Raw genomic sequence first — 25,607 nt, forward strand, 5'->3', positions numbered from 1 at the left:
GAAAAAAAAAAGCAGCAAGCTGATTTTTATGATTCTAGGCAATATTGAGTACAGAATGCCATGGACGAAATTTCAAAAATAGACCTTTCTTTTCTGATCCTAAGGAAGATTTAGAAATAACACAAGGAAAATTGCTAACACAATTGAAAACTATGTTTTCATGAAACTATGAAAGTCCATATGAATCTAAATTCCTTTCAGGGTTTCATGGAATATGAATCCAAAAATATCCTTAAGGTCTTTTTGAATTCACCCTTCTTTTGTAAGTTGCTACTTATGCACTGAACTATTTAATATGGGAAAGTCAGAATAAATCACCTCTTCTTTAAATACTGAAGCAGAAAAGGGAATGAAAAACCAGGGCTTGTTTTCTTTCTCCATCATTCCCTTTCTTTTTTAACCCCCTTCCTCTTGTTTTCATTCTTTTTTTTCCCCTTAAAATGCAAAACATTTGAGTACCAACATACCTACTTCTTTTCTTCTCCCCTCTCAATTCCAAGGGATATATGCAACATTGGTTTTCCTATGCATAACACGTATCTAGCTCTGTTTTATTATAAAATATTATTATATTTTACATAATAATCTATTTTTCATAATTCTTCACTTTCTATAGTAATAAAAGTCACATGAAAATTAAGTCAAAAGTATTTTAAAGGGTAATAGATTCACAAATAATGCAAGCACATGTATTTCAAAGGATGTATGTAGCTTCAATTTATCATCCAATGCGTTGATATTTACTCCTGGATATAAAATTCCTCACTGAACCTAAACATGAGTCTGGGTTCCCAAAATATTCAAGCTGAAGAGAAGTTAATCAGTATGATAAAAATGAGCATACCTATCAAATACTGACATTATATATATGTAACTATACAAGGTGAGCTTTTTAAAGCCAATAGAAAGGATGGTACCATATATTCCCCATTTTTTTTCTAACTTAGCATATTGATGATGATAGGGTATATCTTATAGAAAAGCCCTCAACTCTCTATAATTTTTAACTCTGTAATTTTTGTTAAAAATGAGAATAAAATGAATATTCTTAGAGAGATGCTGTGAAAAGATAAAATGATATTAAAAAACTTCTTGAATAATAAACATAGCACACACAGGATTATTAAGCCTGTAAATATTATACATTAATCTATTTTGGAAAATGATACCTGCAATTGTTAAATAGCGTAGGAAGAATTTATTAGATAAACACAAGCAGGTGGCTAAAAATACATGGTAAAGACTATTAGTTTGATTAAAATATGCCCTTATATTCAACTGAGCGGACTTCAAAAAATACATAAAATTACTTTACATAAACAATATCACCTTTGCATATGTTGTTCATTCTAACCTATGATGCTTACTGGAGTCCTCTTTCTTTCAGGGTCTCCTATATCACTCAAATGTGTTAGATAACTTAGCAGAGCAAAGGAGAGCAGTTAAAAGGTGAAAATTTGCATTATTCTCCAATAAGTAATGTTAATAAAGAGTAATATCATGCTTTGCCTTTGTCCCTCTTTTCCAAAAGGGTCTGTACTTGGCAAATAAATTAAATGAAACTACCACCAACTTAGAATAACTGACACAATCTCTATCTAGACAAAAATGTGGCCTAAAGAAATATTATGGCACTTTTAAAGTTATATAATAAGGTCCCAATAACTCAAATCTATTCTAGGAAAAGCTACCCTAAGCAAGTTCTGTTTTGGGACTGAACAATAATTTGGTGAATTTTAAAATACTCCCCCCATGACTATTTTGTGAACAAAGGACTGAAGAATGATGATTTTCCCATAGACTTTTCTTTAATGCTAATATTGAATAGCTTTAATTTTCAGAGCCAACAGCACTGCTTCTAGTAATATTCTTCAACATCGCAGTCTGAATACATAAATATGATTAAAAAATAGACAATATACCAATTTGTAAAATCCTTAAGTGAGGCCCTATAATTTTTTCTACATTCTCTATATACCTAATACGGTAATGTCTACTCGGTATTGTAGATGCTTAGTAGATACTTGATGACTAATCATGACTTATTGGTAGTGTCAGCAAAACTGAAAGTATAAAGAACCAAATACAAATAACAACCATATCAATTTCAATTTTTACAATCACTCAAGACATCAAAATCTGTTATAGACTTTTAAGCTCAAAGCATGTTTTTTTTTTTTTTACTTGTATTTATTTGGCACTCTGAACTTTCAAGTAGAAAGCAAAATGCACACAGCATGATCAAGACCCAATTCCTTTAAAATTGTACCATTAATATTTTAACAGTATTGAGAATCTTGTTGGCTACATTCATGATGACTTAGCTTTCTCATGGATAGACCAGGTAACAGAAGTCACCTCTTCTAATTCACAGTCATATATTTATTTTACTTTGCTAAGTTGGCTCAAAGACCTCTATGGTGTTTACAAGGTAATAAGGACAAAAAAGGCATTTAATAAGTCAGAAATATCAGCATTCACTAGAAACATATAGTAGAAATAATAACAGGGAGCCTGGGTGGCTCAGTCATTTAAGCGTCCTAATTCAGCCCAGGTCATGATCTCATGGTCTGTGAGTTCAAGCCCTGCATCGGGCTCTGTGCTGTCAGTCCAGAGCCTGGAGCCTTCTTCAGATTCTGTCTCCCTTTCTCTCTGCCCACCCCCCCCCCCCCACTCACGCTCTGTCAAAATATGAATAAACATTAAAAAGAAAAGAAATAATACCACATAATAGAAAGCTTATTGAAATTTAACCATATAGGCATAAACCCCTGATATAAACATCCTCAACAGACATTGATTGATGATGCTATCAAGAAGCCATTGACCCAAATTGCAAGTTTCCCTCTTCCTATACCTTCCCCTAGTAAGTGAATATTCTAAGCAAGATATCCCATTTGAGCTGTTGGAGGAAAGAAAGAGGATGAAAGATTCTGTTGCCATTTAGAGTTTGTCAGAATAAAAATGCCTTTCAGTAGGCTGGATTCTGTTAGAGGTTAAAATGCATTTCCTCCAAGAAATAATGTTACAAATAGTACATAGATTCCTACATTTAATCACATATGTTTAGGGGTGCCTCAGTGGCGTAGCTGGTTAAGTGTCCGACTCTTGATCTCAGCTCAGGTCATGATCTCACAGCTTGTGAGTTCGAGTCTGCATGGCATCAGGCTTTGTTTCGATGACAGGAAGCCTGTTTGGGATTCTGTCTCTCCTTCTCTCTGCCCCTCCTCTGCTTGTGCTCTCTTTCAAAATAAACTTAAAAAAATTAAAAAAGTAATTTTTAAGAAAATCATATATGTCTATTTGACTCCCAATTCAGTTAAATTACAGTGCTATTTCAGTTTTGAACACTAGTCTAGAAATCTGGTCAACATTTTTAGTTATTTTCATGTGAAACTACTTTGCTCTACTTATAAGTTGGTAAATGACAGTAGAGTATGACATATAACGAAATTCAAGGACAATATGATGATGGGGTTCAGGACATGCTACCTCAAAATATGGCATCTTGGAATGTTAAATATTTTAAACTGAGTAAGTTTGAGAAAATGGCAGAAGCAAGAGGGTCTCTCTGTCCTTGCCCTGCACTTCATTCTCGAAACAGGTCATAAGCATTGCCCTCCCTAAACCCTGAGGAAAGGAGCATCCTTATCTCCAAGATGTAGGGCCCTGTTTCCATAATTTGGCTATTGTAGATAATGCTGCTATAAATATCGAGGTGCAGGTATCCCTCTGAATTAGTATTTTTGTATTCTTTGGGTAAATACCTAGTAGTGCTTTTGAAAAGGGGAAAAAAGGACCAGATAAAATTGATAATTCCATTTGCTGAAATCTAGGTTCCTCATTTCATTGTACGCAAATGCATATTTGTGTGAACAAGCAAAGAAAATTTATATTGCTGGTAGTCAAGAAGATGTTTATCTTAATGTTTAAAAACTAGGGGATTGGTGGTAAACCAAACCTGTCTGTAAATCTCAGTATGAACCAAAGCAGGGTATGACCATGAGCTACTTAGAATTCATTAAACCTATGTAATTTATAGGAAGCTGTGCCAGCATGCATTGGATTACCTCCCATGTAGAAGAGACAAGTGGGTTAATTAAGAGAGAAGAGAAACAGACAAAATGCTGGCCTGTGGTACATAAGGCACATGAAGAAAAAGAATGCTAGGCATCAGCCTAGGGAAAAGTAAAATTCACTTTGATGTCAATTCCCCTTACTATTGGATAGAGAGCAATAAAAACAAAAATGGCCACTGGAAATTTATATGTTGGTCCTTCTTTTGACTTAAAATGCCAGCCAATACTCCCTTTGTGTCTTGGTAATAGATAAAGCTTTAATCAGAGGCCTATGTACAACTTATTTACCAATCAATAACACTAGATTCTGACTTCATTTTTGTTTAAAGCTAACTAAGGAATACTTACTACTGGCTTAACAATAAACCTCAGGTTTCTATATTTTTTTTATGTACCAGTTCTGATTCCCATACAAATTCCTATCTGAATTTATGAGAGCATGATTTTTCATAGACTTTAGTTCTCAGTGTTTTTCAAACAGGATGTCAAGGAGACTGATTGGGGTCACAGAGAATAAAGCTGTCCTGCTCTCGGTAAACTTAGGTTTCAACAACAGGGTGAGAAAGTCAATTCTACAGTTTGAGATTCTCTTCACTCCCATTACATCCAAGGTCAATAAGGATTTAGAATTGTAGAGACTGGAGTAACTGATATTGTTTGAGCCCACATTCAAGAAAAATTAGGCTGCTAACCCTGTTATTTATTTGTTTAAAAAATGGCTATCAGAGTATACTGCAGAAACAGTCAGGCAGAGTAGAATGAAAATGTACTGACTGTGATTACCATATGCTTTTAGAAATTAGAAAAATGCATGCAAATCTTTATATATGACACATATATAATGAGATATTTGAAACTGGGTTCTAACTCAAGATCTGGTCAATATGTGTATATTAAATACTCACTGTGTGCTAGATGGGGGAAGCAGTAAAACCTAAAAGAAGCTAAGTCAATGTCTTTACTCAACCAAGTTTCATAAACTAATAATAGAGTGAATACTATTCTAAATATACCCATTAGGGGGTAATTCAATGTCATTCATTCAATCATGCACTCAACCCACATTTACTGAATACCTACTGTTTGTCCCAAATTGATCTAGCCTCTGAATTACAGGTTTCAAACAAAAAAGCAGTTTCTGGTCTCCATGAGCTCACAATGCAATAGATAAAGACAGTTAAGTAAACATATTAATTATAACACCTCATGATAAATGCAGTAATAGAAGTTAGTACATATCGCTATGTGGATATGCATGAGATGCTCCTAACTCAGATGGAGGGAGGAGCTGAGGGGAGATTATCAGGAAAAACTTTCTGAGGCTGGGATATAGGAGCAGAATTTTAAGGGACAATTACACTCTGGTTAGCTGAAGAAAAGGCAAGGAAATCAGAGCAAAAGGCAAGTGTAATTCACAGATATGAGGGACCCTGGCAACTGAGAAATGGCAATAAGTATGGCTGAAGCTAATTTCAACCATGACAGGAGGTGGTAAGAGGATTGTTGATGAGGTAAGGGCCAATTCCTAAGGGTTATGGAGAGCCACTGAAAGATTTTAAGCAGGGGAATGACATGACTACATTAACATTTTAACAAGTTCATTCTGGTGAGCAATGTAATGATTAGAGATGGTCATGGAATAAATGATGAGGGTAGAGAAACTGGTTTGGAGATTAATCTAGTAATCCAGATGAGAAATCCAACTAAATCACTGAAAGTATTCCTGGAGAGAAGGGCATAGGTTCTAGAGATACAAAAAACCCTGAATCTATAGGATTTAGGTTCTGAATGGTCATAAAGGATATAAAATAACTCTTGAGTTTCCAGTTTGAGTAATTGGGTAGTATCATATATTCAAATAGTGGATGAAGGAACAAAATTGGGGGCTGAGTCATGTTCAAGGTGCTTATAACTCTGGAGAGAGATGTGGGCTGTAGATAGTTGATGCCAAGGTTGTTACTATATTGTGACAGTGATATGTGACAGTAAAATATGTGAAGCTCCTAGAATTATCCCTGACCAAAGTTAATGCTATAAGTAGAAACAGAAGTAATAATGATGATAAATGGTGATGATCATAATAACAATGGTTGATTATGAGAACTTCTGTGGTGATAAAAATGTGTATCTGTGCTTTCTAAAAAGGTAGCCACTAGCCACATGTGACTACTGAGCTCTTGAAATGTGGCTACTGCAAATAAGAAGCTAACTTTTAAATTTAATTAATTTTAGTGAATTTAAACTGGCTATCATGCTGGTCAGTGTAGATATATAGTGAGAAATAAAATGAGAATCTGAGGGGTGCCTGGGTGGCTCAGTCAGTTAAGCATCTGACTCTTGATCTTGACTCTGGTCATGATCTCACAGTTTGTGAAATTGAAGCCCATGTTGGGCTCTGCGCTGACAGTGTGGAGCCTGCCTGTGATTCTCCTTCTCCATCTCTCTCTGTTCCTTGCCTGTGCACATTCTCTCTCTCAAAATAAATAAATAAGCTTAAAAATAATTTTAAAAAACAAGAATCTGAGAGTAAATCAAGTTGATCATCAACATGTAAGGAACAGAAGTAAAAACAATCAAACAGGCAGAAGGAAAAGCAATATAGAGTAATACTGTCTATAAGCACAATTGAAATTCCCTTCAGAAGATGATTAGGGTATGTAGGAGTTGGTAGAGGTGGTTTTCTGGAGGAAGGTAGACTGGAGCTATTAAGTAGATGAGGGCATTTCAGAAAGACAAAATAGCACAAATAATGGCCAATAAGAAAGAAGGAATATAACAAGAAGGTATCCCTTGACTGGAGTGGTAGGTACATGATAGAGAATAAATGGCCAATTGTCCTTGTTTGCCAGGGACTGAGGGGGTTCCTGGAATACAGAACTTTCAGTTTTAAAACAAAATAGTCCTAGGATGTGGCACTTTCAATTCTAAACTAGGAGTCCTGGGCAAACTGGGAGAAGTTGGTCACTAGAAAATAATGTTAGATAAACAGTGGATTATAATTATATAAATTGTAAAATTTATAATTTTATCCTATATAAAAATTATAAAGGATGTTGGGAGAGAGGAAGAAAGGCATTTACTCTTGATACAACAGCTCAGGGGTAGGCTACTATAGCTTTTTTGATTAGAGAACTGATGGGAATTAAGGTAGTGCTTAGGAAGGTTAGTCTGACCTAAGAAGAAAGAAGGACTAACAGAGAGAATCCAATTGTTTGGCTAATGTCCTAAATCCAAGTCTGAGGTGATTAGAGCTTACACATCTAAGAAGAAAAAGAAATCAGTGTTTACTATGTCCCTGGTACTCTACTAGATTTTACATAAATTATCAATTCTCCTTGAAACCCGGATATAGAAACTTTATAAGGTTTAGATAAGTTGGCTGATTTAAGAATTCATTCACCATTTCCTAAATATTTTTTGAATGCCTCCTATATGACTTACCAAATTCATTATTTTACTAAAACCAGATTTGAAAGCAGATCTGGCTACAAAGTTCATTGTACATATTACAAGTAAGAATTAAAAGGAGAATAATTCTCTCTCAAAGAAATACATAGCCTATAAAATACTTACATCAAAAGCTTCCTAAACTTGTTATCCATGCATTAATATTTCCTCATCTTAAGCTTTAAAATTCTCATGCCATTGTTCCAGTGACCACCTCTTTTGTATTTCAAATGATCAGAATAGATGAGGCAGTGTATGAGGATAAGCAGAAATTCACAGTCAACTACAACAGTTTAAAAATCTTTTTGTTACGGAAATTTAAAAGTGTTATGCCCAAGTAGACAGAAGTACCCATCATCTTTTTTTTGAAAATATGTCAATCAATTCTTTTCAGTTCTTTTATAAGAATGTTTTGATTAGATAGGTTTATCAAATATTCCAGTCAAATGTACGTTCCCATTATCTTTATGGCTGGTCCCTTATTTGGATGTAAGAGAGAGGTATTTTCTTATTTTGATTCAAACAATTTATATATTCTGGTAAGCAGCAGTTTTAGTGTTTTTAAAAGATACTATTCCTAACAGATTTCTTCACACTATCTCCAAATTCCCAACTATTATAAACAAAGAGAATGAAAACAATGAATGCAAGAGTGACCGGAAAGAGTAAAACATCAGAGAAAACCATACTGAAATAAATAATACATTTAATATTAAAAAATTTCTAAGTGAGATTTTGTGAAGTAGAAAATCTTAGGTGATCATTTCACAGTGTAGAATCTTTATTTTATTTTATTAGTTTCATCCAAGGTAAATAGTTTGTAGTGCTACTGGTAGTTCAAAAATGGCTCTATTTTTTCTTTTAAAGAGGAAATGTTACAGTGTTTAAAATCTAGTTTTCTTTCTTCCCTTCCATCTTTCCTTCCTTCCTTGAATATGTAGATCTACTATTTGCAATTCAACTGAAGTTTCCATTTCAGAAGCTCCAAATTGTCAGTCAGTCAAGGTTTGTTTAGATCAGAACTGGTGTTCTAAAAGTGTGATGGGTTCAAAGGGCAACTGTTTTGCAAGTTACAATTTGAAAATGTCACCATTTCTTTAGGTAGCTAAAAGCTCTTAAGCATTAAATAAAAATAAAATTAAATTTCAGTCTCTGTCCACTCAACAGTAAAAATCAATTTAACTTCAAAATTGCTAATTATTTAAATCAACCTTGCTACTGGGAAATCTAAGACATTAGATATAAGGTTTTAAAGGGTTCAATGATTATTTTTTTGTTTATTGTTATAAATCATAAAAAATTTACATCTAGTGTATATTACAACTTTTCAAGTAAGTCAGAAAGAGCACTGTTACTACAAGGAGATAGTACTCATGCTGGCTTTCTTCTAAACTAAGTGAATTCTGAAGCAATGTTTTCAAAAGATTTTAAAAAATGAACATTGCTGGAACACTGTTGAAAGAAAGCTGAGATTAGCTGGAAATGTGGAAGGTGAATTCTCTTTTTTTTACTTGGCTTGAGGGGATGAACAACAGTGTACACAACCTGTGACACCGATCTCATTACATTCATGATATTCTATGCATTCCAAATGTGAGGCCAATTCTAAGGTCAAGACAGAGCTAGCAGATTATAATTACATTTAAATAAGGAATAGTAAGTGCTCAATAAATATTTACCGAATGACTATATATAAGAAAAATAATTATAAAAGGTATGTCTTTCTAATATTTCCTGGAATTAAAGTTTGCATCTAATAGATACATTTATATCCTCTCACAAGGATCCAAACTATGTGATCAACCTGAACCAGGTAAGTATAGTCCATGAAAATGTAAGACTACTGAAGGCCACCTACAGCCAACTTTTAATAACTCCTGAACAGCAGCAGAAAGCATGATATTTAGGAAAAACAATTTTCTGACACTCACTTGGAAGCTTTATGACTTTAGGCAAGATATCTAACCTCTTTGAACTCATTTTCCTGGTCTGTATAATGAGGATGATGACAGTATCTTCTTTAAATATCTATAGTGAAGACTAATTGAAATAAGATAAATGAGATGTCAACCACAGAGGTTGTCACATAGTAAGAGAATTGTATTTTTCACGAAGGGGCAATCAACTACATGGAGTAACATTTGCTGAGCAGTAGCAGGTAAGGTTAGCAATTATCTTGTTCTTGGACAATTCATGGATAGATTCCTTTTTGAACAAAGCTTATTTTTTGGTCTTATGAATGTCACAGAAGACAGTGACATGAAATTGATTAAGCCAATGTGCTGCAATAGGTACTGAAGAATTTATTTCTTTAATAGTGAAGGTCAGTGAAGATGATGTAAATGAGGAAAAGAAGATACTGAGCCATGGAAAGTTTGGCAACCTCCATAGTGATGCTATAAAATAAAAAAATGCACTTCAACAACAGTTCCATCAAGAGGCTTCCATATGAAAAAATGACACATGAGGACATTTCTTGAAATTCTAATTAGTAAGAGTCAAAGTCTAAAATTTTATAAAATAATCATTTACCAATTTAAGATGAAATAGAAAAAATTATGGAAGGTTATTCTGTATTCCCTAAGGAGTTCTTCAAGATATTGGTCTTTACAGCATCATAAATTAAACATAATCACCACCTATGGAGTCCACAGAGGTATGGCACTGGTAACAAAAAAACCCTACCACAAATGACAAAAAGAGAAACACATTTTATGACAAATAAATAAAGCTAATGTGTCACAATGAAAGTAACAAATCCAGATAAAGCCAGAGTTCATTTAAGAGCAGAGTGCTAGGGAGCAAATGCTATAGCATACCCAATCCCATCCCCCCAGAAGCCAGTTCCACATTCCAACCTGAGAACCCTCCTGCAAACATGCTGTCACAGAGAAAGTAATACCCTGATGGATGCTGTAGGCTGTGTTTGAAGATGATGTCAATGGTAGACTTCTTATACACTCTCATGGGAAATGGAGAATTGCCTGGATGAAGTGTCAGAAAGAAATGGGTTATATATTTTTTACACTGGGAATCATAATCCTGGGGAATTAAGAAAAGACCTATGGAAAATGTGGTAATGAGATGATATCAATCTTGCCTTTCAACAGTCTGCTGATATCACAAGTCATTCATCTGCCTTTCATTACTTTCCTTTTCCTACAGATACATATTTCAAGAAGAAATTCATTCTCCATAAAATCAGTTTTAAAAGAAAAATCTAAAATAGCTGTAACATTCAAAAGAAAAAAATTACAGAAGATGGCTATAATTCTGTTGATTCAATAAATTCAACCTTGTGAGGCTAAACCCTTGTGGGTTTAGTCATGCTCTTCCTTTCAAGGCTTTTATTTATTTATTTTTTAAATTTTTAAAATTTTAAAGCAAAAAGATGTTATCCTGCCTGTGGTTCTGCAAACACAACCTGGTATTTCAGATGGTGCCATCTTTCTGGGTTTTTTGCATGATATTCTGAGACAGTATTTCTGCAAACAGAATAAAGCTAACAATACTGGCCTGCCCATGGTAGCTACCGTGGTCTGCAAAAACTACATGTAGAAATGTGTTTTGTCTATAAGATAAAAAATTAAGATCTTAAAATTCATAGGGTATTAAAGTTCTTTTATTTACTAGCCATCTTGAGGCACAAATTCTCTTTTCTCTCAGCTACTCAACAGTGCCTCTGCTTTGGAAAGGATATTCAAAATCTATTAATATTTCAATATAATATTTCACAAAAACAGAAACACATGTACGCTATGGTTTTACACAGTAAGAATAAGAAATTAGACCCCAAAAAGGCAAAAAAACATAGCTCAAATGTCATGTAAAATATTTTGTTAAAAGAGCACGAATCTCATGAGTGATTACAAAATTAATCTTCCAGATTATAAGAACCTTATGAAAATATAAGTATCAAGGAAACTATTTTCCTCAGTAACCTAATCAGTTTTTAAAAAGGAATAAATCTTCCATTTTATACAAAAATAGGGGAATCATATTAACTTTTCATTTAATAGGCAATTTGGGATGCTGTGTCTATGGTTAATGGGACAAGATTGTCACTTATTTAATGTAAATCTTCAGCTACCAGAGAGACCTAGACAGGCCTGAAAACCAAAATCTTTGTCTTTAGCCAATATTAGTTTAATAACAAATTACCTGGCTCAAAGAAATTTTTATGGAATTAAGGTGGTGGTAACAATCAAGTTGGCTGTTCAGACTTTAACCATTTCGACATGATACAGTGACTGCTAAAAAAAAAAGTTAACTTAGAAAACAGTACAGTATAAAAATATTGAAATTTCCTCCTAAAACAGCTAACTTTTCCCTTTTGGTACCCTCATCCCTTTCAGCCAAGTGCAAAGTGCAAGGCAAAATAAATTAAGGCAAAAGGAAAATAAAATAAGAAAAATGGTGAGGGCGAGCATGTTGTTGACCATGTAAGATAACACGTGCAAAGTATACCTCAGATACACTATAAGTAGATGAGCACGAGGGAAGCCGAGCCTGGTTTTGCAGTGGGGAAAAGAAAACACTGTTAAAGAGGAAGTGATAGCATAGTAAGGGTCTCAGAAGATTAGATGGCTCCATCACGAACACATTTGTCAGGTAACAAGATAGCCTTATAAGCAAACACTTGAGTTTGAAATCTCAAGGGTCAAGCTATTTGAGGAGAATCTTGTGATATAAAAATACCTGGCTTAAAAAAAAAAAAGAAAAAAGTCCGTGACAGAGATGACTCCCTCTGATCAGATCTGGTATGATTTTACTGAGAAGATGTTCATTTAAGGTTAATTGGAAAGCAGAACACTGGTCATTTTTCTCCTAAGGTACTACACTGATCTTCATTGCTTTATTAACATTGGCAAACTGCATGTGACGTTATTTATAGAATGAGGGCTCTATTGTACATCTTCATATTGTTTTTTAAAGAGGGCACCAAAGCCAGCTCAGTATTCTGACTCTCATGTGCTGTTCCTATTATTCCATTCACAGTATTACTGAACATTCATATATATGTCCATGTGATATATTAATATATATATCAATAAAAACACCATAAAAACATAAAAACTGAAACACAAATTCTTACCTAGACCTTTTATCAGAATGTTTCATTGATCTTTTAAAATAGCTATTTTATACTCAAAACCATGTTTAATCTTCATGATTTGAGCTGATAATTTTCTGCCCTGTTCTTACTTTCTAGGTCGTCACACTGCTATGGTCAATTCTCTGGCCTCTTCTTTCATTAGGTTGTACAATGCCACGTGAGCTAAATTATTAAGTATGCAGTTTTGAGTTACAAATTCTTCATTAAGTTCCAAAATGCAAACTCAGGGTGGGGAAATGAAAGTATAGAAGATGACATAGTGGAGGAATCAGAAATGCTCTTATTATCTGATTTGTTCTTTAATTGTATTTCTAGCACCCAGAACAGAAGAATGTAGTAGATGCTCAGTAAGTGTTTAATGAATAAATGAACATACAAACTTTTTCTTCTATGTTTAAAAAACTGAACTGTGTGAAATAATGTTGAGAAGATTTTACATTTACCATCATAAAGATTTGTGATCAAATGTTATCACTGCCACTTAACGGATTACTTTGAGGTATTTTCTGAAATATGGTCATTATAGACATCTTAAGAAATTGAATCTTTTTTTCCAACCACATACACATCTAATTACACATACACATCTTCAGCAAGGTGCTAGTTCTAAGAAAACTTTGCATGTTTGTTCTATCTCCATAGCTATATCCATAAAACTGAAAAACTTTATCTTTCATAAACAGTTGGAGTCTTATCTCCCCCTGCCCCCCTCAGTTCTCCATTTTCTGTTACTAGGGAAATTTATTTGTCAAGAAGATCTTTTATTAGTACCTTATTTGCATATTAAAGTCAATTCTGGGAAGAGCAATTTGCAATAAGCATTAAACACGTCACAGTGTGTCATTCCCATGATGTCTTAGGCTACTGTAGGTGATTTTATAAGTATTAGATAAGAATATTTTTGTTCTAAACACAGACAGATTTTTGTTATTCAGTAGAAGTGAAATCTCAGAATTGTATTAGTTAACTTTACACATTAAATACCAAAAGTGAAAGGTAGCAAAATTAGTCTGTTTTCCAAAGAGATAATCCTGAAGTTGATTTACTGTCATCTTTGCCATTATTGTAGTCTGGTCATATTTATAAGACATACATCATCTACTAAGATGCTCAAGATGTTACATAATTATTATAAATTAAATAGTAAATAAATAGATATTAATATTTTGAGTAAGTGCCAACACATCAAACAAGGAAGACTTATTAGGAACCTCAAATAAAAATATTCTTCACGTAAGAACCAAAGACAATGAAATTTGCCTAAGAAAGTAGAGTTAACAAACAAACTGATGTTTACTCCTTTAAAAGCTACTGAATATTTAAGGACTAATCAATGTTCTAGCTGTTCTTCCTTTCTTCAAAGTTGGCTGACTTAATGCAGATGCCTTTTAGATAGTTAAGTGCCATATATTAAGATATGACATAGTTGATCATGTCAGGGTGTCTTTACCAGTTGCACAAAATTTCCTATAGACAGGATGATTTTAGGTACATTTAAATAGGAGAAACCAAAAGTTGGTCTCCAGGGGAAAGATCTTTAATGAAACATAATGAAGTAAAAACAGAAAAAAAGCAGAGTAAGCAAAAACACTCTAAAAACGCCTTTTAAAAAAGTTTGAGAGCAAGATTGGAACATATCTTTATACCCTAAATCTCTGTAGAGGCCTCCTGAAACAAGAGGAATTTATAATCTATATTTGCAAGGTTTAATGTTAATTTCATGGGGGGGTTTACATTGTGTGTGTGTGTGATGTGGTGTGAAAAAAGAGTAGTTAGAGAAAACAGTGGCAAACAGAAGAATAAAAAAGTAAAGGTGGAAGATCAGGGTATCAACTCTTTTAGACAGATATTATTCCGGGCAGAATAATCTGAAACCATCCCCAGAAAAATGAGCAGCTCTCCTTTCCTCAAGCTCTAAAATGAAGATAAGTTTACGAAGACTCTATTATAATCATTTCTATGTCCTTGTCATTTTGACACACTAGCCGGTTACAGCAGGTCTTGGCAAACTTTTTCTATAAATAGTCATATAGTAAACATTTCTGACTTTCTGTGTCATATGGTTTTTGCTGCAACTGTTCACCTCTGCTTTTGTACTGTAAAAGCAACCACAGATTATATGCACATGAATGAATATGGCTGTGTTTCAATAAAACTTTATTTTTGGACACTTATATGTTTTGGACACACATATGATTTTTACATGTCATGAAATGACAGTCTTTTGATTCCCCCCCATTATTTAAAAATGCAAAAAATCATTCCTAGCTTGTGGGCCCACAAGAGAGAAAAGGATTTGGGCCCAGAAGCTACAGTTTGCTGACCCGTGAATGATAGCATTAATTTGATGAATATAAAAATGCAAAAAAAAACCTCCCAAATAATTTATCAAAAATATAAGAACAAAGACTGGAATAAAATATTGATCTTAAAAAATCTATAAAATCACAACTATCTAATCCATTATTTATATTAGTCCCATTTCCTATAAGTCTTATTTCAACATTCAGAAAATCATTCTTCAAAAGACTTATTCCTTTCTGACTTGATTCAGATAGTTTTCTTAAACTTACTAAAAACATAGTCTTATTTTAAGTGATAACTCCTCCCTTAACTTTTCCACCTCAAATAATACCTTGTCTTTATTTATATTAGCATAGCAAGTACTTGTAATTATCATATTCTTTTTACTTCATAACCAAATTCCTAGGTCACTTATGTGCCAATAATCTGTCTTCATAAATCATTTTCCCTTTGATTGTTTGTCAAAGCCTTTAAAAAACTAACATATTTGGTTACCTAAAACCTATCTGTATGTTTGCAGCTCAGCAGAAATTTACCATCACATTGCATACACTGAGAAAATATAAAATTTGTGGTTTTGGTATTTTTACTTCTTTCCTTTCTTTTCTTTCTACTAGTTTTTATTTCATGAACATTTATCTTCTTTTTCTCTGAATATTTTAACACTCAAGCTTTTCAGGGTTCCATCACTCTTTAACTAATTCAACTTTGTAAACTCACTTTGACTTAATTTTGTAAAGTATTAGTTTGTATCATCTTATGTTTTCCAATTCTCAACTCTGTTTACACAGTTTTTCAACTTTAAGCACTACTTTTAATGTTCTTCCTACTAGATTCCTATATTTGATTAAATGTAAAGGTAATTTTTTCCTTTATGTGGGATTTTTCAGTCATTATTCTCAACACATTATTAGTCTAAGGATTTGTAGTAACTTGCAATCATTAAATCAGACAAACTTTGTTTACAAGATGATAATTTGTAAAGCCATGTGATTATAGTTTTATTATTATTAAAAGTTACTAAAAACTGATTTAGGGTTCTGAATACTTCCACTTTGTACTACATACAGAAAATGATGATACATTTATAATTCCAGAACCTAACACATCCTACTTTTTGCTATAGAAGTGTCAATGTATGATAAAGAAGTACATTTTCATATGATAAATCAATTTTAAAATTATTCCAAAAATTACATCTTAGAATATTCTACCTTATATCATTGATTATCTGTAATAAGTAAGGATGCAGGAATCTTTTCTCTCTAAAATATAACACATAGAAGATACAAATTGAAGCGTTAATGATTTAATTAAATCCTTATCCCAAAGATTTGAATGATGTCTCATTTTCCCAAGTAATAATAAAATATTTAAGTACAAACATGGTTCTAATCTTTCATCTTACTGAACTATTTATAAATGTTTCAATGAATTGAAAGGCACCTACATACTTGCTCTTGTGTATAGACCCCTAAAATAAATTTTCACAAAATGGAATGGTCATTATATGCCAATTTATCTCATTTTAGAAACAAAATCTGTTTATATAACCTATGCAACTGAGAATAGCTTTATTCTGCTTCTAAGCAACAATTTTTAACATGCAAGGTTTATTGTAAGGCATTCTGGGGTAACGGGATTAAAGGGGAGGAGAGAAACTAAACATTCAGCTCTTTGAAACGCATCTTCTCTAAACTGAACTGTCTATAGAAGATACAATTTGACTTTTGATAGTTTTCCTCCAGATACTTTTCTAGTTAATGGGAATCTTAGAATGCTATACCTCATATTCAATCTTATTAGAAAAAAAAAGGTAATCAGAACAAAGTGTGACCCAGTGAAATATAACAAAAGATGAAGACATTGGGGTTAGTCATTATATACTGTACCATGCAGTATAGGTGTTGAAAAAAAGAAACTGAAAAGTGGCATGATATAACTCAGTTTTTGAAGCCAAAATTTTTAATTTAACCCTAATCTAACACTAACTCCCTTCTATACAGGCCTTAGCAAGTCTCAACTATCTAGTCTTGGTTTGACTGAAAAAGAAAATCACTTCTCATGATTGGTTACAAAGAGTATGACACTAAATACATTAATTAATTAATCAGAATTTTTTTAGGGCTTTCTAGAAGAATATCTAGGTATGTTCAGACTGATTTAATCATAAAGTTCTTTTTTTTTTTAAGACGGTGGAATAAATTCTGGGAGTGATTATGGATGATCTTTCAACTTCTAAGAATATGGATAGAAAAGAACGACTGACTCACAAGAAAGTAGAAAAATGAGATACTTGCATTAATTGCTACATCAACTTAATTTAGCAATCAGAATTTAACAATTAGTATTAATAAAAACAAGTTTGAGATTTAGTAATCAGAAATTTAATATAGAGATATACTTAACTATGTATAGTATATAATTAAAAACAAGCTGAGATATCAGAGAATTATAATATCACTATTGTTGTTTATTCTATTCTTTATAAGAAAACTATTATAGCAATATGGATTAAAAGTATGACAATAATCTTGGGAGAAGTGGATCCAGGCCAGGCTAGGATTGATAGAAACTTCTTAAAAAGCACTAGGAATGGGATTTCAGAGTTAAATTGAGCCAGAAATTACTTACTGCACTAATTTAGCTTTTCTTCTGCCATATTTTACATCATAAACCATTTTAGAGATTTTATTTCCATTTTTTTTTTGAAAAGATATATTTAGGAGAAGGACCAAGCATTCTGAGTCTGAACTATGGGTCACAAAAAAATACTACTGTTAGTATTATCTATCTGATACATGTATAGTATTGAGTAGCTATAAGGTATTGTTCTCCTTCAGAGTGCTGTCTTGGGTATAATAGCCTTTATCTCAAGTATTTGTAAGATGTTACATGACAGTGAAGATATTTACTGCTTAATTTATTTTATTTTATTTTATTTTTTTTTTAATTTTTTTTTTAACATTTATTTATTTTTGAGACAGAGAGAGACAGAGCATGAATGGGGGGAGGGCCAGAGAGAGAGGGAGACACAGAATCGGAAGCAGGCTCCAGGCTCTGAGCTGTCAGCCCAGAGCCTGATGCGGGGCTCGAACTCACGGACCGTGAGATCGTGACCTGAGCGAAGTCGGACGCTCAACCGACTGAGCCACCCAGGCGCCCCTATTTTATTTTATTTTTTTATTTTATTTTATTTTATTTTTTTAATTTTTTTTTCAACGTTTTTTTATTTATTTTTGGGACAGAGAGAGACAGAGCATGAACAGGGGAGGGGCAGAGAGAGAGGGAGACACAGAATCGGAAACAGGCTCCAGGCTCCGAGCCATCAGCCCAGAGCCTGACGCGGGGCTCGAACTCACGGACCGCGAGATCGTGACTTGGCTGAAGTCGGACGCTTAACCGACTGCGCCACCCAGGCGCCCCAATTTTTTTTATTTTTAAACAAAAAAATTTTATCATAGCTATTCCCAAAGAGTCCGAGTTAAGAGAAGCCTATTAATTCAGAAGAAAATGTGTCTACTTGCTAGATTACCTATGATGATATTCTAACATTGATCATTTTCCTTGATAGCTGAAATTGAATTCTTAAGGATCTAGCACTTGGATCCAGCCAATAATTTATAATCCTGCTGACATATCCCACAAGGGGCAGAACACAGTCAATGGAAAAGCTCCAAATGAAGTCTCATAAAAAGTCTCAGAAAATTATACAATTGTATAAGAAACAAATTTTGAAAAGAATTTTTATTTTGCATTGGAGCCAAAATGTTATTAAATCAACTTCAGTGTTAGTGTGACTTGCGTGTCCTCTACCCTGCCAATTTAATCTTTATTTCATAAACGTGAGCATGAAGCTGCAGCTAGAAAAGGAAGAGAGAGATAGGGAGAAAAGAGACAGAAAGTAAAAAGATGGAGATGAGAGGACAAACCAATCAGATTTGGAATTACCAGTCAGCAGAAGTTTAGGAAAAAAAAAATCACCGAGTGAAATCGTACATTTACTCTGAGAGAGTATCCTTTCACATTGCCTTCTAGGTGATCTCTGAGCTCCTCCAGCTTTCGATGGAGCTACATGTAAACATCAGAAAATGAATTGAAAAAGCAACTTGTTCTCTTTTCAGTTTTCCTTTTTCCTTTTAAAAATAAGATCACAGCATTATACATTTCTCACTGCCTTTGACAAACATTTCAAAACATTAAAGATCTTTGTATAACAGAAGAATACATGTTCAATAACCTGTGACTAGGAAGCCAACGTTTTATTTTAATTATAGCATCTTTTCTCCCCAAAGTGTTAGAGTAAATAAATAAATACTATAACTATCCTTATAATTCCTTAGAGATTCACTTTAAAATTTTCTATTTGGTAGAAATGTGGAATAAAAATACTTAAAAATTATGAAATTTGTCTTTCTTTCCCAAACACATTTTTTTGATTTAGGGCTGAATGAATACATATTAAAGTAAATTGATTGAACCCTAACATGTATCTTTTTTCTTATACATATATATGTGTATATACATAATCATACTGTACATACACTTAAAAATAATAAGCACACAATTATAACTTGAAGTTCTATACAGCCAAAAGCTGAATTTAGAGATAATTAAACACACACACACTTGCACACACAATCCAATTTATAGCAGATGGTGCTGCACTTACAGATGCCATTTTATCTTTATTTCACTATCAATAATTTCTAAAAAGTTATGTCACACTGTACCTTTTCGCTTGAATCTGACTCATAATCCATTAGGCTAAACAACAGTGGACTTATCTTCCCTTAAAGACAAAGGTAAAATATGATACCTCACAAGAGACAGTGAGGAATGCTACTGATATATCATTGGGATGCATAAACTTGTATTTTTTTTACTGAATAATTTTAACCTTCCTTGATTTTGAAACAGGCATATAAATCAACCCTTCCCATCCCCTCTCATTATCCTTAGTGAAAAAAACATAAAAAAACCCAACCAACCAAACAAAAAACCCCCCACAACAAATCACTACCCAGTATACAGCAGCGTCAGAAACAGAGAAGATGGCTTGTCTGGAATAAAGGACACAAACATACAGACACACCTTCATCCATGTGCACTCATGTGTGTGCACACACACAAATAAATAAACAACAACAAAAAAAGTAAAATTAAGAAGGCAGAAGAGGCAAGGAGAAGAAGGAGTGCAGAAATTAGTGCTTCATAAATTGTTAAATGAAAATGAAGGGGAGGTGTATAAAATTTTGAATTGACTTAATATTAGGCCTTAAGGTAGTTAATTGAATTTTGAGACATCCCAATGCAGTGAACTGTCTGTCATTTTGATTAACAGTTACTAATGCTGTTAGGACAAATGGGACTGAGAGATACAAGTAGTGGTTAATTTGGGGGGAAATTCCTCTGCACATTTTTAAAATTCAGCAAATTTTCTACCTTGCATTTATGGTGGCAGCATTAAAAGTGATCAATGACTATGTCTTTGTTTCTAAAGGGTGATAACTGGCTTACCTTTTCATTGTGATTGAATGTTAGAGTATCGAGTGCCCAAGATATATTGACCAAACAGATATTTAAGAACTAGCAAATGGGACCATCAGATCAGAAATCTTTAAGCTGTGTATCAGCAGATTACATACACAAATGGGCAAACATTTGGATATATATTAGTTTCCACTGATTGTTATATAAATTTTTTAATTGAAAAAAAAACAAATGGGATTAAAAGTGTTTAAATACTATTAGCTATACATGAGCCCATTACACCAGCATCATATAAAATTCCTTTTCTAATTCTTAAGATTCATTATATATAACAAATGTTACTATCTCATAATAGTTATTTTTCTGGTATGAACTACAAATGGTAATGACACTAAAATAAAATTTAGTTACTTTTTATAAAAAAAAGCAAAAAGGGGAGATAATATTCTGAAAATAAATATTAGTTCTCTGTGTAAGAGGAACTTAACACATAGTCAGTGACATCAATCAGAGGAACGGTTTACTCTAGAACCCCAAATTATAGGCACCTGTAATGAGACAGTTGCCCTTTCTCTTGTTTGTGGTGCCATTCAAAGCTAGTTATTTGGCAGCTTGCCTTCAGCTGGTTGCTCTATGTGCAGCTGAAACAAACAAAAAAAATGACCCAACAGCCAATAAAAATATTAAAATAAAAAAATGGGATGGTGAAAAATGGAAAAAGCCCCCTTCCTCCCACCACCCTCCAAAAAGGAAGAAGTGTAGGCTATAGACGAAATCTTGCCAAAAAAATGTTAGAAACATATTTACTTTGAGGGATCCAACTCTACTAGCAACTCCTTTGCTTTCATCCGGCCGTCTAATTTGCTACAATGAGGGAAGATGGGTAAAAAAGACAGAATAAAGAAAAAGTGAACTTAAAAAATTTTCTACACATTAGTAATACATGCAAAACATCAATCGACTCTTCGAGGAACCTCTTAGGATGCCAAGGAGTTAACTAACCCAGAGGCTATATGACATGCTCTGCAAATAGGCTGGTTACTAGAATTCAGTCTTTATTATAGCACTATTCCTGAGATTAGGAAACGGGCACTTACTTTTGGTTATCTTGGGGACTTCTGATGTAGCAGTTTCTGGAGTAGTGTTACATTTGCATTTGGTTTACGAAAAACAAAAAATTACAAATATACCTATGCAGAGAACTTTGTCTCTTTAAGGATTATAGTGTTTATTCCATTATAATATCAGAAACATCAATGGTATGACTAGAAACATGAGTGTTCCCTAACTGGAAAGATCAGTTCCAACAAGCACCATTCTTGGTAGGTGACAGAGTGACGCTCCTCTGCTTGCTGACCCAAGTGCTGAGGTTGTTCAGCTGTAACTGAGATTCCCAATTAAACAATTGTGCTGCCCAACCAGAAAATTTTAATGCCAGACCAATGTTAAATACATCCGCTCCCTCAAAACTGTCTGTTATTTCAGTTAAATTTTCCTCTTGGGTAAGATAGAGAAAACTAAAACTGCCATTTTAAAAACTGGTTTCACTTTAAATGAGAAAAGGAAGATTCTCAACACAAAGTGTTTCATTTGAAGAGGTACAAATTAGAATTTTTTTTTTTTGCTTTTTTATAGAGCTGTAACAAGAACTAATATTTGGTTAGAGAGGAAGGTAAACAAAAAAAGTAGAGATGAAGGGTGAGGAAGCTTCAGACCAAGTGTTTTTTACACTATGGGTTCCTATGCGTGCAGAGTTATGGTCTCCATTCAGACCAGCATAGGTCAAGTTAGCTATCTATGCTGGCTGGATGCTCGTGTGTGTGTGTGTGTGTGTGTGTGTGTGTGTGTGTGTGTGTGTGTTTGTTTGTTTTTTTGTTTTGGGAGATGGTAGAGGAAGCATCGATGTGATGCCAGGTTCCAAGTGTTAAAGTCCTCAGGAAAAATAAGACACCTGACCATGCTACAAAATTCTATTTCCTGGAGTCAGGCTGTAGATTACCTTATCCCTTTTAGGACACCACTGATAGCATATGGAGCCTGCTTAGGAATAATACTGAGAAAATGGAATTTTCATTTTGAAAAAAAGCATCATGGTACATAAGAATTATATCAACTTTTGGTTTTACTTGATATAGTTTTTACTAATGCTTCAGCATTAACTAAACATTATACACAAAAGATAATCACCAATGCTCATTCTTCTTGGTCAAACAGAATTCTCAAAATTAGAAACAATGAATACTAATTAGAATGGCAACACTGTAAGAGAGGGCTTCTGAATGGGCAGGGTACTTATAATATCTAGTCCTTCTCTTGTGCTATTTTCTTTGGTCTTAGAGAATATCTTTATACCAAAAGCTGTTTCCCATTTTAAGTGGAGACTCACAATATCTTGATTATAAACTAGGTAATTTCCTATAAAAATATAAATTCTAATGCCCTATGCTGCTTTCTGAAAACTTTTAGAAGCTATGAAAACTTTCAGAATTGTTACCCAGTAACAAGTGAATACCATTTTCTATACAGTGTTTTATTTCTAGAAGGCTTAAAATTACATCAATTCAGGCAACATGAAGTATCTTCTTCAAGGTTATTTGTTAATAACAAATCTAGGAACAATACCCACAGTTCCTCAGTTCCTGAGTTCTAGTTTAAGGTTGTATTCCCTTTATAGGCGTGGAAATAAAAGGGCTGGAAAAAAACTGATGCTTATAAGAAGATGTATATGTATATATATGCCTCTGCCTGACTTGTGTGTATCTGTTTCTCCATTGATGGAAGAAATTTTATGTTACTGTATTTATTTATGGAAGAAATTTTTCCTCAACCATTTCAGTTCCAAATGCAAGTGCAATTACCAAAACTTAATGAGTTATAAGAAAGGATAGCCACCCGTGAACTCTAAATGTAAAAAATAGACTATAATACCAATTTAAACAAAGATTTTTGGGAGTAGACAGCTCAACTGTCAATGCTTGACATCAATTTTCTGTATATAAGTCTGACTGTAAATTTAGACTATCACAAGAGGAAGACTTCAGAAAACCAATGTGGTTATTATCAAAGCCAGAGTGGTTGTAATTCAAGTGTCATGTGATTATTTTTGTGGCTCCTGAACCAGGTATAATAGCTAATACTGAAAAACTTCAGAAAGAATTTTTAAAAGTATGTCTCATAAACTAAAATTTGAGAACTAGAGAAAAGTCACATCAATAGATCTTAAAGTTTAATACTCTCATTTATTCTAGTCAACCCTTGATCATCAATTGATGGAGTAGTATAAATAAAAGAAATTCATAGCTAATCCAAATGCCTGTCATTTTTCTTTGATAATAATTTAAAAGTAATCACAAAAGATTATCATTTGGATGAAGTAAATTACTTTAGTCTTCACGATAATTGTAAGAGCCTCACATCATTAGCTAATTTTACGTATATTTGCCTACGAGGCTAAACATTTTGCATCAGTAGTAACTAAGAGGAGTAAACTGCAAATATTTATATTACATATAGGATCACTGCAACATAAATGAAGTTTCACAATTGGATGGAAAGAATTGTGGGGATTATGATTGGTTGATATTATTAGTGTATATATATTAAAAATTAAAAAGTAGTAAAACAAAAAATGTTATCCCTAATAATTTTTCTACCCTGAAGAAAACCTTTTTATAAGCGTTTCACTGAGATTTCAAAAGATATAAATCAGAGGATCAAAAACATTTCAATTTTCTATTGAGCCTCTCAGCTAGAATATATTTAACAAAATATCTATTGAAAATAGTCTGAAAATATTGCAGTGTATCACCTCTTTTGCAACCTTCTGGGAATCTTTCTTCAGAGATTGACTACTGAGGAATCTATCCGCAAGGATCAATTACCAGGATGTGGCGTGTAAAAGCAGTGAAATGACTCTGCTATTTGTATTTACCTTTTTTTATGAGCTTGAATTCTAGAAATATCATGCAACAGAAGAAACTGTCTGGATGCTAATACAATATGGGTTGTTGATTACCTTTGATTTAGTCCAATTCTCCAAACCTGAGTTCACTGTAAGATCATTTCCACTGTTAACAAGATAGAAAATTACCCCATCCCACCTTTACCTCTCTTGCCAACAATAAGTAGTTGTAAACGTTATATTTGTATTAAAGCAAATATGTAGATTTCGGCAAAGAAACCCAACTTTATATTAATTTTTAAAATAAAATATAAAACTTGAAAGACATTTTAGGCTTGTAAAAACCGTATTGTTATATGCCCGTATCCCTGGGTGTATGTATTCACACTTCTCTTTAGTTACTATAGATTTGTGAAAAAATTTGAGAAAAGATTTTATATTTTCTGGGTTTCAACTCCAATTTAGAGAGGTTAGGGGCTTTCTGAAGACATATCAATTAAAAAAAGCTCAGCTACTCTTAAATTCTTTCTCAGGTCTTTTCATTAAACTTAGACTTTTATGGACTTAGACTTTTATGGACTTTTTATGGAATGCCTAATGTAGTTCTTCCCTCTTTTTCTCATGATATATTTTATATTGACTTGAATTAAAACTGCATAGATTAAACATATTTCCTTTTTTTTTTGTCCTAGGAACTGAAGTGCTGTATTTTTAGAATTACCTAATTTACGTTCAGAACTACCCCAAGAAACAAATATTTCTAACCCTACTTTATTTTGCTACTTTTTAAAGTATGGGTATCATTGAGAGGAAATGAAACTTCTGTCTTAGAAATTATCTTCTAACCAATACCACTCAGTATATATTGGTACAGTTATAGATTGTTTCTGGTAGTTATGATTTGGAAAATTTTAAAAATGTTTTACTTTAGAGCTCAAAATTTAAACACACTCTTGTAAAGAAATATTTTTTAGGATCTAGTTAATAGTTCAATTCACTGCATTTCAGCTCTGTTGTTTCATCATAAAACAATTTGGTTTCATATGTGATTTACTGTGGTAAAGTAAAAAAGAGGGAAGGAAGAAATGTAAGTAAGATAAGTTATAATTATGTGTCAAGGAAAAAGAAATACTTCAATGCATTTCTGGAGAAAAGCAATATGATTATAAATTAAACCAATAAAAGGCTGCAAAGGTTAATGAAGAAATGAGAAATCAAAAATCAGAATCTTGTTAGCAAGACACAGATCCACCAACCTCTTCCCTAA

At 33.1% G+C, this 25,607-nt stretch overlaps 1 protein-coding gene across 8 annotated transcripts in view; it reads right to left on the reverse strand.

The window, feature by feature from the left end:
• The window catches only part of GPHN (gephyrin), a 622,612-nt gene that overhangs the window by 175,111 nt on the left and 421,894 nt on the right, over positions 1-25,607 (reverse strand). For 3 of the 8 annotated variants that reach the window (XM_047079491.1, XM_047079488.1, XM_047079489.1), the window contains one exon: positions 21,247-21,303. The exons of 3 other annotated variants lie outside the window; for them this stretch is intronic. In XM_047079491.1, coding sequence (XP_046935447.1) covers positions 21,247-21,303 — 57 coding nt within the window. Of the gene's footprint in view, positions 1-18,945; positions 19,018-21,246; positions 21,304-25,607 lie in introns of all 8 variants that reach the window. 2 more of the 8 variants (XM_047079486.1, XM_047079490.1) reach the window with 2 other exon arrangements.

This window comes from Lynx rufus, unplaced genomic scaffold (assembly GCF_022079265.1).
Source record: "Lynx rufus isolate CCGP_SWC_20201006 ecotype Redwood Valley unplaced genomic scaffold, mLynRuf1.p SCAF_17, whole genome shotgun sequence".
Classification (NCBI taxonomy): Eukaryota; Metazoa; Chordata; class Mammalia; order Carnivora; family Felidae; genus Lynx; species Lynx rufus.